This window comes from Schistocerca piceifrons, chromosome 1, assembly GCF_021461385.2.
Source record: "Schistocerca piceifrons isolate TAMUIC-IGC-003096 chromosome 1, iqSchPice1.1, whole genome shotgun sequence".
Taxonomy (NCBI): domain Eukaryota; kingdom Metazoa; phylum Arthropoda; class Insecta; order Orthoptera; family Acrididae; genus Schistocerca; species Schistocerca piceifrons.
The window spans coordinates 681701562-681714729 of record NC_060138.1 but is presented as its reverse complement, the minus strand read 5'-3'; the positions used below and the strand labels follow the sequence as shown (position 1 = coordinate 681714729).

The window sequence follows — 13168 nt, the reverse complement described above, 5'->3', positions numbered from 1 at the left end:
TTTTGTGTCTGAGAGTTCCTCGCCCTGTGCGTGCCGTGATGCTTACATTTACTGCCTGTGTCAATTGCGTAATTTACTGGGTCTAACTTGCGAAAGCTGTACAAATTGGTCAAACTGTGTAGAGCTTGCGTACGAGAAATTTTGCTGGAGTAATATCTAGTTATTTCAAGCGCAATGCCTGACAAGTTCTACACGTGCGATTGTGGTAAAGTCTGCTACATTGTTTGAAGTATGTAGTGTTGAACAGCAGCGTGTGTAGTCTCAGTTGTGACTCAGTCAAATTACTGGTAACTGTTGCTCTTGCATAACTTGGTTACCTCTGCTCAAATGTGTGCGCAAGCAGCTCAAATAATACAATGCCCTTTTGGTTGTAATTTTAAAGATTTAATTTTATCTTAACACTATAATGAACTGTGATTTTACTGCTTTGCGCCCTGCTATAGTATTTCAACGAGCCTTCTACTTAAATCATTTGATGGTTAAGGTTGCAATGAAAATGTCTTACGTGCTTTAAAGTATTGCAATTTGCTTAAAGAACTTCAGGCTTATTGAATGTTTACAAGGCTGTACGTTGATATCTGATTTAACATCTTGCAAGCAAAAAGTTGCTTGGCGTGAAACGGGCCATGCTGTAATAGTTTGTCTGGTGTGTTGCAGAAGAAACTTGTTTTCTAAGCCGACTGGGCTGCGCCTCAGGGTTGCCGCGTGACCAGTACTACTAAGTCAGTATACGGACGCGGAATGCTGCTAAGTATGAGCAGTATCGTAACTGATGCATGTATTCTACCTTTAAGAAATTTTTTCTGATGTAAAACTGTAGCTTGTAAATAATGTTTTTGATTTTTTAAACTATTCAAAAGATTTCAAACTATTTCGGAGCAGCCAAACTTTTAGTCCTCTGACAGATAATTTTGTCTAAAATATTAGCATTGAACAAGTAGACTACCTGCAAAGTCTTTTCTTAAAACCTTTTTTTAAAAAGGAAGCTATATTCTGCAACAAAGTTTTGTTACAACCAAAAAAGTTACAAGTTCTAAACAAAATTCTTTTATTGAAGGAAATCACTGCCATTTGTCTTAAATTAAAACGTTTATTCTTAAACGTTATGCTTGTGGGTTTACAAGAGTTTGCTCAATTTCTTACTTTATATATAATTTGAACAAGTAGTAACTTGTGATATCATTGTGTCTACTTGCTATTATCAGTGTTGGTTGTTTCGTGGCCTGGTAAATAAAATTTGTTGTTACGACTCCTCAATCGACTTGGTCCTTTCACTCCCCGCAGCCTTGAGACCTCCTAGCAACATACCAGAAGCAAACCTCGGGAAAAATCGACCAGGTCATGTGGCATCAATGTGACAGCCCCGTCACATGACTTCTCCTGCTAAATGCTAGTAACATATGCAGAGGACATCAACAATTATTCGTAACCTTCACATACAGAGAAAACCAGATGGATCTGAAAACTACGGAGTAGACAAGAAAAGAACAAGAGTTGCCATTTAAAGAACAGTCAGTGGAATGTAAAGTGCTAAACAACAAAGAAGAGGGGACAAATTAAGAATCAAGTGTAAAGAAACATGATACATCATCATAACTGAAACAAGACAGAAATTAAAGGGTGCAAAACAAATCGAAGATTTTGCTTATTATGATATACTGAACAGCCAAAGAAATTGGTACACCTGTCTAATATCGCATAGGGCCCCCACGAGCACTCGGCAGGGTCACAACATGACGTGACATGGATTCGACTAATGTCTGAAGTAGTGATGGGGGAAACTGACACCATGAATCCAGCAGATCTGTCCATAAACCCGTAAGAGTACGAGGGGGTGGAGATCGCTTCTGAACAGTACGTTGCAAGGCATCCCAGACATTCTCACTAATGTTCATGTGTACGGAGTTTGGTGGCCAACAGAAGTGTTTAAACTTCGAAGAGTGTTCACGGAGCCACTCTGTAGCAATTCTGGACGTATGGGGTGTCGCATTGTCCTGCTGGAATTGCGCAAGTCAATCGGAATGCACAACGGACATGAATAGATGCAGGTGATCCGACAGGTTGCTTACGTACGGGTGACCTGTCAGAGTCGTATCTAGACATATCAGGGATCCCATATCACTCCAGCGGCGCACGCCGCAAACCATTACAAGGCCTCCATCAGCTTGAACAGTTCCCTGCTGACATTCAGGGTCCATGGATTCATGATGTTGTCTCCATTCCTGTACACGTCCATCCGCTCAATACAATTTGAAAGAGACTCGTCCGGCCAGGTAACACGTTTCCTGTCATCAACAGTCCAATGACGGTGTTGACGGGCCCGGGCGAGGCTTAAAGCTTTGTATTGTGCAATCATCAAGGGTACACGAGTGGGCCTTCAGCTCCGAAAACCCATCTCGATGATGTTTCGTTGAATGGTTCGCACGCTGACACTTGCTGATGGCCCAGCATTGAAATCTGCAGCAATTTGCCGAAGGGCTGCACTCCTGTCACGTCGAACGATTCTCTTTAGTCGTCATTGGTCCCGTTCTTGTAGGATGTTTTTACGGCCGCAGCGATTTCGGAAATTTGATGTTTTACCGGATTCCTGATATTCACGGTACAGTCGTGAAATGGCCGTACGGGAAAATCGCCATTTCATCGCTACCTCGGAGATGCTGTGTCCCATCGCTCGTGCGCCGACTATAACGCCACGTTCAAACTCACTTAAATCTTGATAACGTGCCGTTGATGCAGCAATAACCGATCTAACAGCTGCGGCAGACACGTTTTGTCTTACATAGAGACCAGTTTCTTTGGCGCTTTCGTTTATATAGTGGAGTTCCCCACAATGGAAAGACTGCTGCTGAAGTTGAAAAGTGGTACAGAATTCATGGTAATAAAAAATAGTAATTCTAATATTACACACGATAAGGACTGGAGATAGCTGTTGCGAAGATTATGTGATTATTACTATCGACAGGTACGCGTTTCGGAAGTCAAGCTCCCATCAATCATCTGGATGTCTGCGTTCAACACTACATACATACACACTGAAGGAAGCACTAAATAAACATGAAATACTGAATACTTCTACTTTATTTTATTTCACCACTACTTTGTGTTTTTTTAAGTGCATGTGTATAAGAAATTGATGGGAGACAGTCAAGTGCTGAGAGCCTGATCTGCGAAACGCGTAGTTATGGACAACATTCTCACAGTTCACGTACATCCGTGTCTACATTTATTCTCCGTGAACGACACTAAATGCACGGCATAGGGCTCGTCCCACTGTACCAGTTACTAGGGCTTTTTCCCCTTCCATTCAGATAAGGAACGCTTGAAGATTGATTGGATAAATGCCTCTATGCGTGTTGTAATTAACATAATCTTGTCCTCATGAACACTATCGGAGCGATACGTAGGGAATTGTAGTACATTCACAGAGTCATCACTCAAAGTCAGATCTTTAAACTCCGTCTATCCTCAATAGTTTGCCAGTTCAGTTCTGTCTGGGTCAAACAAAGTTGTGATCATTCCTGCTGCCCTTCCCTGTTAGTCCTGTTTGGTACAGGTCCCACACACTTGAGCAATATTCTAGGATGGGTCGCAAGAGTAATTTGTCAGCAATCTCCTTTGTAGCCCGATTGGATTCCACTAGTATTCCGTCAACAAACCGGTCTGATGCTTGCTTTCCCACGACTGAGCCTGTGTGTTCGTCCCATTCCATATCCCCACTAAGCGTTACACCCAGGAATTTGTATGAGTTCGTCGATTACTGTTGCGACTCACTGGTATTATATTCGTAGGATAGTACGTTTTTTCAGCGCTTGTCACGGTCTGACTATTCATGCACCTTCGTTTATCTCACACTTCATTGTAGATAGGTGCATCATTTGCGAAAAGTCTGAAGTTATTATTAATATTGTCCGCAAGGGGATTAATATACAACATGAACTGCAAGGGACCCGACACACCCGAAATTACCACTACATGTGTCGATGATTCTCCAGCCAAGACAAAATGCTGCGTCCTCCCTACAGAACAATCCTCAATCCAATCACAAATTTTACCTGATATCCCATGTGATTTTACTTTCGATAATAAGTCTAGGTGTGGTACTGAGTCAAACGATTTTTAGAAATCGAGAAATACTGTATGTGCCCAACTCCATGGTTCCATGGCTTCCAGTATGTTATGTGAGGAAAGTGCTAGTTGGGTTTCATGTGACCGATGTTTTCGAAATCCATGCTGGTTGGCATGGAGGAGCTCGCACTGTTCGAGATATCTCATTACATCTGAACTCAGTATATGTCCTAAGATTCTACAACGAACCGACGTCAAGGATATTGAACGGTAGTTTCGTGGATCACTCGTGCTACCCTTCTTGTAGGCAGGTGTAACCTGTGCCTTACTCCAGCTAGTGGGCAAGTTTTTTGTTCAAGAGATCTATGGTCGCAAATTGGGTACAGAATCTGATAGGGATTCCATTGGACGCTGGGGCTTTGTTCAGTTTTAACGATTTCAATTGTTCTCAACGCCAGTGACAAGAATATCTATTTCCATGGTACGAGGATTAAATTGGGGTAACAGTCCTGGGTTTCTTTTGTAAAGGAACATTTGGAAACACAGTTAAGCATTTCAGATTTTGTTTTGCTATTGTCAATTTCAGTGCACGTCTTATCTATTAGTGACTGAACACATGCTTCACATATTGCTCTCTTGACTGACAATGGAATTTCATCCAGCATCTCTCTGTCTATGCAGTAGTTTATGTTTCTGTAAGAGTTTCCTTACACTGACTTTATACCAAGGAAGGACCTTTCCCATCACGAACTGTCCTGGTGGGTACATATCTATCTAGTGGATGGCCAGCTATGATTATAATCTTGAACCATACTTCCTCTACGTGCCCCCGTCCTAAGGGTTTCAAGTTCCTCATAGATCTATGACACTACTGCTACTTTGTCTCATTTGCTAAACAAATAAATCATTCTTTTCTCTAGTTATCGTTTTTACTTTGGTATTCACTGTTTCTAAAACTGTCTTATGATCACTGATACCAGTTTCGGTGTGGACATCCTCAAAGAGACCAAGTCTATTTGTTACCTTTAGACTTAATACTGCCGTCATGAGTGGGGTTCTGAACTATGTCTTCTAGGTAGTTATCAGCGAAAGCATTTAGGAACGTTTCGCAAGATCTCTTGTCACGCCCACCGCAAAAAATACTGTAACTATCCCAATTGAGTGTTAGATGATCGATGTCGTTTCCAACCATTACAGCGTAATTAGGGAACTTACGCAAAAGTGAAATGAGGTCTTCTCTAAAATTTTCGGTTATATCGAGAGGCGTGTCTGGTGGTCGATAAAACCATCCTATTACACTTTTATGCCCACCCTTGGTGCTGTATCTTGCTCAAACAATGTCACATGCAGCTTCAGTTTCTATCTCGGTGGATTTAAGTTTATTGTCTACTGCAACAAATATACACCACCTCCATTTCCCGTTTTCCTGTTATTTTGATGTACACTTAAATTTTCCCAAAAGTTCTCACTACTGTCAACTTGAGGTTTTAACCAGCTTTCTGTACCTAGTATTAAGTGAGCTTCAAGTGCTTTTGAGGAGAGATTCAAACTCTGACAATTTTGTTGCTAATGCTTCGGTAGATAAGCACTTATATTTTGATACTCTCACGCGTGAAAGGTATTTATTTCTATTTTACAGTGAAAATTCTGTGTTTCCTGTGTACTACAATGCTAGATAACGATAGCAAAAATTGTAAACTAGTCCCATGTCTCTGAAACAATAGTAGCTGTAAGATTAAAAGTTGATAGGGGAGATGACGAGTATTGTCGGGTCTATACCACAGAAGAAGGAAAACAACGTTCTGAACGAAGAGATAGTTTTAATAAGATACATCCTGAGGCATCAAGGAATTGTTTGTTTAGTAATGGAGGAAAATGTCCGCGGGGGGGGGGGGGGGGGGTTGTGTAGGGGACAGGTTAAAGTGCATGTAAATTGTAATAGTTGAGCAGAGATGAAGAGGCTCCCAAAGGACAGACTAATGTGGAGATGTGGATCAATTAAGTCATAGAGCTAAATGCCACACCAACAACATGATTAATCGGTGATTACTATGTTTCCAATAATTAATAAATTTTTATCTATAAGTATGGTAACTCAATGAGTGGATGAGATTGCTGGATGTGCTCGCAAATTAGTCATACTCAAAAGTAGATGAAATTTAACTATAAGTAGCGGGAAATATAACAGAATAAGTTGGCTTGCCTTAGTATTTCCTGGTGATCTCTCACACAGTTGCGCACTTCATCGTACATGGAGACAGAATCGTGTGTGTTCCACTTCTGTTGTTGGCTGCCTTTGTCAAAGTTGGAGGAGTGCGCCAGGTCTTCTGCCGCCCCGCCGTCACTCAAGCGCGACAGCCTTATGTTGAGTATGTTAAGCTGACCCGTAACGTGGATCATGACGGATCCGAAGAACACGTCCATGCCGAGGCTCGAGAAGTTCCAGTAGAGGACGGTGTGGCACTCCGATAGGTACGCGAGCGAGTACAGCGTGTGGTTGTGCACCTTGTGCACGCGAGTGATGGTGACGAGGGGCAGCGGGCTGCTCGGGTCGTCCGGGGGGAACTGCATGAAGAGGGGCACGGTGGCCCACATCTGGCCCAGGACGAACATGTAGCCCAGCACGCCGAAGGTGAGCCGCTTCGCCTTCTTGTAGGCGGCCTGCAGGGCCGCCGAGAGTTCGGCGTCTCCCTCGCAGTGCGGCCGCTGCCGGTCGATGAGGATGTTGAGTTCGTTGACCAGCCGGTAGTAGGACTCACTGTGGGTGTAGTGGTGTATCATCTTGACGGCTCCGTTGAAGCAGGTGAGTCCGGAGACGAGGGCGAAGGTGACCTCGGTCATGTCGCCCCAGATGGTGTAGCTGCGGAAGATGGCCAGCGCGCCGATGTGCAGCATGCTGGTGCAGACGGTGCCGAAGTAGAGCGGGTAGAGGCGCGCCAGACAGCGGCCCTCCGGCCGCCACACCCCCGCCAGCCGCAGCACCCTGATGTTGCGCCACACCACGTTCTCCGACGGGGAGGCGCCGTCCTGGTCCCCCGCCTCCTGGCCTTTGCTGGAGTCTACGGCAAAGCGTTAACAAACAGGATGGAGTTACAACTCTACAGTCTCCGACTTTCTGTTTCACAAATAGTCGTACACAACAATTTGAAATTTCAGTCCTTTTACCTATTTATCGTATGGCAATGCGTAATCAAAGACCAGGTAGGCGCCCGATGCTTTGCTCGCGTAGACTGTACGCTCTACAAAGATTCTTTTGTTTTCCTTTTTTTTCTAATTTTTATGTTGTTCACAAAATTTTCACGATAGTTAAGGCCATAGAACCAAGGTCTTTTCCGAATGTACATCTGACCAAAAAGCACGTCTGGTAGTTGCCTTTTGCGTTCCATTAGTGCTATTTCCATAGAAACTTCCGTCCTCTAACACATATTTCTTTATACGTAACAGAGAAGTAAAATGCCAAATTTTCGTAGATATAGCTTTAAAAACGCTATCAGAATGAAATATTTCATAAACTATTTCACCCCCTTATTTCAAACCCATAGTGGTTGAAAGTTCAAAAACGTTGAAATGCGTATTTTTTATTTCTAGCATAGAAGCCATATACAAATTTTCATAGATTTAGCTTCAAAATATTTTCATAAAAACTTCATCCCCTATTGCACCCTCGTAGGGGTTGAATTTCCAAAAACAGTGAAATATGTATTTTTTTGTGTTGCTTGAGCCTTTCCCGACGGACATGTTGTATATATGGTTCTAGGGCGAGACGTCGGATGTCATAGCGAAAACTCCACAATATTTCATTAGTGCAACTGGTCGACATCTTCAGGTGCGACGAACACACTGCAAAGGCGTGACTAGAGCCCCCTATTTATGCAAGTCTTAGGCAGGGAATGCGCATACGTGGAGGCGCCAAATTCGATGGCCAATAGCGACGATATCAACCGATAGCTGGAAGGACAGCAACGCCACCTGCAAGATGAAGAACCAAAGACTTCGGCGCACGCGCGGAGGCTGCCGCTGCTGCTCTGCGCTGCCATCGGCCGCCCCAGCGACCTCTGTCGGAAGCCGCAAGCAAAGATGCGCGGGGTCGAATCCTGCCTCGGGCATGGATGTGTGTGATGTCCTTAGGTTAGTTAGGTTTAAGTAGTTCTAAGTTCTAGGGGACTAATGACCACAGCAGTTGAGTCCCATAGTGCTCAGAGCCATTTTTTGAAAGATGCGCGACTATCCTCCCGTTGTCAACAGAATATTTATGTTGCTGGCGAATCATCATCCGTCGTATGACCAATAGTACTCCTCTCTGCTCTATGCGACTTCAATATGGCCACTGCTGGATCCCGAGCTGTACTGAGCTGAAAGCCCGTGTCTCTGTTTACAAGATTCGTCGAGCTACGCATTTGCACTGCTTCCTTAATAATACAGTCCCAGTACGAACTCGTCGACGCGAGAATTTTGGTGTGTTGATAATTCATAGAATGGCCTGTACTGAGACAATGCTCGGCCACTGGAGACTTCTCTGGTTGCTCCAGACGAGTGTAGCGTCGGTGTTCAGTGCATCTCTCTTCTACAGTGCGACAAGTTTGTCCGAAGTACGACATGCCGGAGCTACAAGGAATCTCGTAAACACCGGGTCTTCTTAGGCCAAGGCTGTCCTTAGATGAGCCCAAGACAGCTCTGAGTTTTGCCGGCGGACGAAAGACACATTTAACGTTATGCCTCTTCAATAATCTTCCTATTTTTGAAGAGACACCGCCGATGTTTGGCAAGATGACCATTCCCCTTTGTTCTTCGCCTTTTTCCAGTTCCTCAAGTTGGGTAACCCGCTTCGGATGTAAGGCACGGCGAATCTCCCGTTCGGAATATCCATTTTGTTGGAAAGTGGTACGCAGATGGAGTAATTCATTGGATAAGCTGTCTGAGTCTGATATGGCTCGTGGTCTGTGAACCAACGTCCTAAGTACGCCACTTCGTTGCGAAGGATGGTGACAGCTGGCGACCTGTAAGTCCGTGTGTGTTGGTTTACGGTACACTGAGTGACCTAATGTGCTATCTTCTTTTCTCCGTACCAACACATCCAGGAATGGAAGTTCGCCGTTTTTCTCCGCCTCCATAGTGAACTTGATGTTGGGATGAAGCGAGTTAAGATGCTCAAGAAATACATCCAGCGATGCCGTGCCGTGAGGCCAGATAACAAAGGTGTCGTCCACATATCGCTAAAATCACGTAGGTTTCAAATCCGACGACTGGAGTGCTCTCTCCTCGAAGTCTTCCATAAAAAGATTAGCCACAATGGGTGACAAGGGACTACCCATTGCGACGTCGTCAGTCTGTTCAAAATATTGTCCATTGAATACGTCGAGGTGAGCACGTGTTGGAATAAGTTCCCCACCCAGCCTCTCGCTAATGAGCAACAACGATTCCTGCAATGGTACTCGAGTGAAAAGCGAGACTACGTCAAAACTTACGAGTATATCTGATGGTGCGAGTCGTAAGTTCTTGAGCCGCTATCGTCGCTATTTGCCATCGAATTTGGCGCCTCCACGCATGCGCACTTCCTGCCTACGACTGGCATAAATAGGGGGCTCTAGTCATGCCTTAGCAGTGTGTACGTCGCACCTGAAGATGTCGGCTAGTTGCGCTGATGAAATGTTGTGGAGTTTTCACTATGACATCCGACGTCTCGCCCGAGAACCATATACACAACATATATTTTTCTATTCGTAACCGAGAAGTCAAATACCAATTTTCATAGATGTAGCTTTAAAAATACTTTAGTAGTTGTTCATTAATGATTTTTTTTAAACTTTCACACACTGTTTCACACCCATGGAAGTTAAATTTCCAAAAATACTGAAACACGTATTTCTTTATTTCTGATCGAGAAACCGTGTACCAATTTTCGCAGTATCTTCAAAACTGCGTCAGTAACGACATATTTTCTAAAAACCTTTCATTCCCTATTTTACCTCCTTAGGGCTGGAATTTCGAAAAATACTTTCTTAAACGAGGCCTACAGTATCAGATCAGCACTCTCTCCAAATTTCATGTTTCTATCCTTGGCGGTTTGGGCCAAGTGATGATGAGTCAGTCAGTTAGGACATTGCCTGTTATATATGTATATTACAAAACTATTACATGTCAACCTTTAAACACAGCTCTCCAGCACAACAGGTACATACGACTGTCAGCGTCTTTGATATATTGCATCACACCACTTGTCGCTTTCAGGAAGTCTTCGAAAGAAACCTTGTGGCAGGTGTAGGACATGTTGATACACAGTGAGCGAGTGTTTGTCGTTCTGCACCACAGTCACACGATGGTGAGGGAGATTTTCCCCACTTGTGGAGAGTGTCTGCTCTTCTTCCGTGGCCCGTTCGGATGCGACTGACGGTAGTCCAAATTGCCCGAGGCTCGACAAATCCAGGGGATTTCTTCTGTATGCAGGGCAGTTTCAGGCATTCTGAGGACAGTTCTGTTGCCAGCAGCGTTTCCATTCATCGATGTTATTGAATTTCCGTGAGAGTCCTGGCTGTGATAAGAATGGGATGTCTTGATCTTAGTCTTTTTCACTCTGCAGGGAATACGTCGTTCGATACTGGAGGGTCGGCGCTATCAGAAATTTTCTGCTATGCACACAGTAGTGATCTCTTCCGTCTGATATCAGGAGGTGACTCAAGATAGGTAAGCAGTATTTGGGAGTGGATCGTATTGACTCATTAACAATTCACATGGCTTCTTTAAGTTATACGTTTATTTTTTTAAGTGTGGGCTCTTAAGCCAGACCGGCGCACAACCCACTGCTGCTGAGTGTACCAATCCGAGTGTTGATACTCGAAGAGTGTCTGCTAATGATTCCCAGCGAGTGCCACAGAGTTCACAGAGAATGTTGTTTCTGCTTTTGGGCTTAGAAGAAGTTCGTGTCAAGTGCTCCTTAAAAGAAAATGTCCTGTCTAGGCGCTGCAGTCCGGAACCGCGGGACTGCTAGGTCGCAGGTTCGAATCCTGCCTCGGGCATGGATGTGCGTGATGTCCTTAGGTTAGTTAGGTTTAAGTAGTTCTAAGTTCTAGGGGACTGATGACCTAAGATGTTAAGTCCCATAGTGCTCAGAGCCATTTGAACCTTTTTTTTTGTCCTGTCTAGCGTGAGAGCAAGATATTTTGGATGCATCAACTGAACACATAAAGTCTGGATGCATGTTATGATGAAGTTTGTTTCCCGTAAAATAGACATCAAAGTCTCTATGTGACAATCTATTGGACAGACGAAAATCTGCAACTTCTGTTTTATTTGAGTTTCGTTGTAACTTCCATTTACGGAAATACTGGCTTAAGATGCCTAGATCAAAAGCTGGGATTTCTTCAGTTGTTTCAAGGGCTTCGTGTTGGTATCCTGTTGCCCAGTCGTCCACATAGCCAAACTTCCTGGACTGTGCTGGAGGAATATCAGATAAATATCAGTTAAACAATAGAGGAGCAAGGACGGATTCCTATTATTCAATTCTTTTGGACAGCTAGTGTTTCTTCCTGTAACTAGTAACATGTTGTCAATCTGTTTTGTGGTCCATCCGTATGGGACAAGTTGTAATAATATATAAAGCAGTCCATGCCTGCAGACTGGGCCATATGCTGTACTTAGATCAACGAAAGCAACTGCTGTTTTCTGTTTCATTTGGTATCTTGCTTCAATAAATGTTGTTAAAGGTAAGACCTGACGAGTGCAGCTCTGTCCTGGTCGGTATACAGCTTGCTCAATAGGAAACTTCTGAAAGATCACTGGATTAATCCCATTGTATAGAATCCTTTCAAGGAACGTATAAATAGTGCTTAATAGTGCGAGTGGGCGATGGATCTTACACTGGTATGATCCCTCGCTAAGCTTGAGTGTTGCCATGATTTTTGAATACTCCTTTTTTTGTGGGACTGAAGCAAATATCAAAATGTCGGAGGAGAAATCCGCCAGCCATCTTTTTGCATTATTCCACTACGCATAAGGTATTCTGAATGGATTACATCATTTACTGGTGCCTTCCCAGATCCACATCAAGAGCACTAAGGGAAAAAACTCATGCAAGACACATCAAAAGCAAACTTACACTGCTCAAAATGAACTCTAATGAACAATCTGAGTAATCGAGAACTTTCTCTGCATCTGAAGCTTCTGCTGCATTTAAAACTGTAAAACCTGGAAAGAGACCGGGAAATGAATGAATCCATTCAGAATTTCTTCAGCATAGTGAGAACTATGCAAGAAGGTGGGTGACGGGTTTCTTCTCTGGCCTTATGATATCTGGTTCAATCCCATAAAAAAATGAAGCTATCAGAAATCACAGCAATCTTCAAGCCCAACAAGACATCAGACTAGCCAAAGATACTGTCGCCCAGTCGCACATTTAAGTCATATCTCAAGGTGATCTGCCTCCATAGGTGCAGAGGCAGGGCTCGATCTGGGAGGGGGGGGGGGGGGGGGGTCACAATTTACTAGTGTCTCCTGTAGTGTTGCTACGAATTTATGTAGTTAATATTCTGCAGTTTTAATGGATAGTGCTCGGTATGGTAACACACTGCTTGACAATTGCTAAGGAACAGAGGCATTGTTGGACAGGAATAATCACAGGCAATTATGGATGACATCAACCACAGTAGATACATAACAGAAGTGTATCAGTATATTTATAAAGAAAAATAGTACAGATTCCACCAGATGGGAAAGCATCACGTTCATATTTGACACAGGTCAAACTCCCGACATAAAGGTCGATATCGGACCCTCATTAAGGAATATGGCATCCTTGGGCACTAATACATATTTTGCACCTGTTATTCATGCTGTTGAGGAGTACTTGCCTGATATCGTCCCACTCCTCTCTCAAGGGGCTTTCAGTTCTTTCACGGTTCAGGGAAGAGTTGTTCGCTGAGAAACACGTCTGCCAAGAGCATCCCAGGCATCCTCTACAGGGTTTAGGTCCAAGGAGTTCACAGACCATTCCATACATTCAATATCTTCACTTTCCTATGTGTCCGACATGTTAGCGGTTCTGTGTGGTCGGGAACTGCCTCCCAGAAACAAAAGTCGGGACCTACCGCACTCCTAAACAGACAGACAT

General features: G+C 43.8%; 1 protein-coding gene across 1 annotated transcript in view; it reads right to left on the bottom strand.

Moving 5' to 3' along the window:
- The window catches only part of LOC124709013 (odorant receptor Or2-like), a 161627-nt gene that overhangs the window by 79800 nt on the left and 68659 nt on the right, over positions 1 to 13168 (bottom strand). The window contains exon 2 of the mRNA XM_047240658.1: positions 6269 to 7124. Within this exon, the coding sequence (XP_047096614.1) occupies positions 6269 to 7124 (856 nt within the window). The remainder of the gene's footprint in view (positions 1 to 6268; positions 7125 to 13168) is intronic.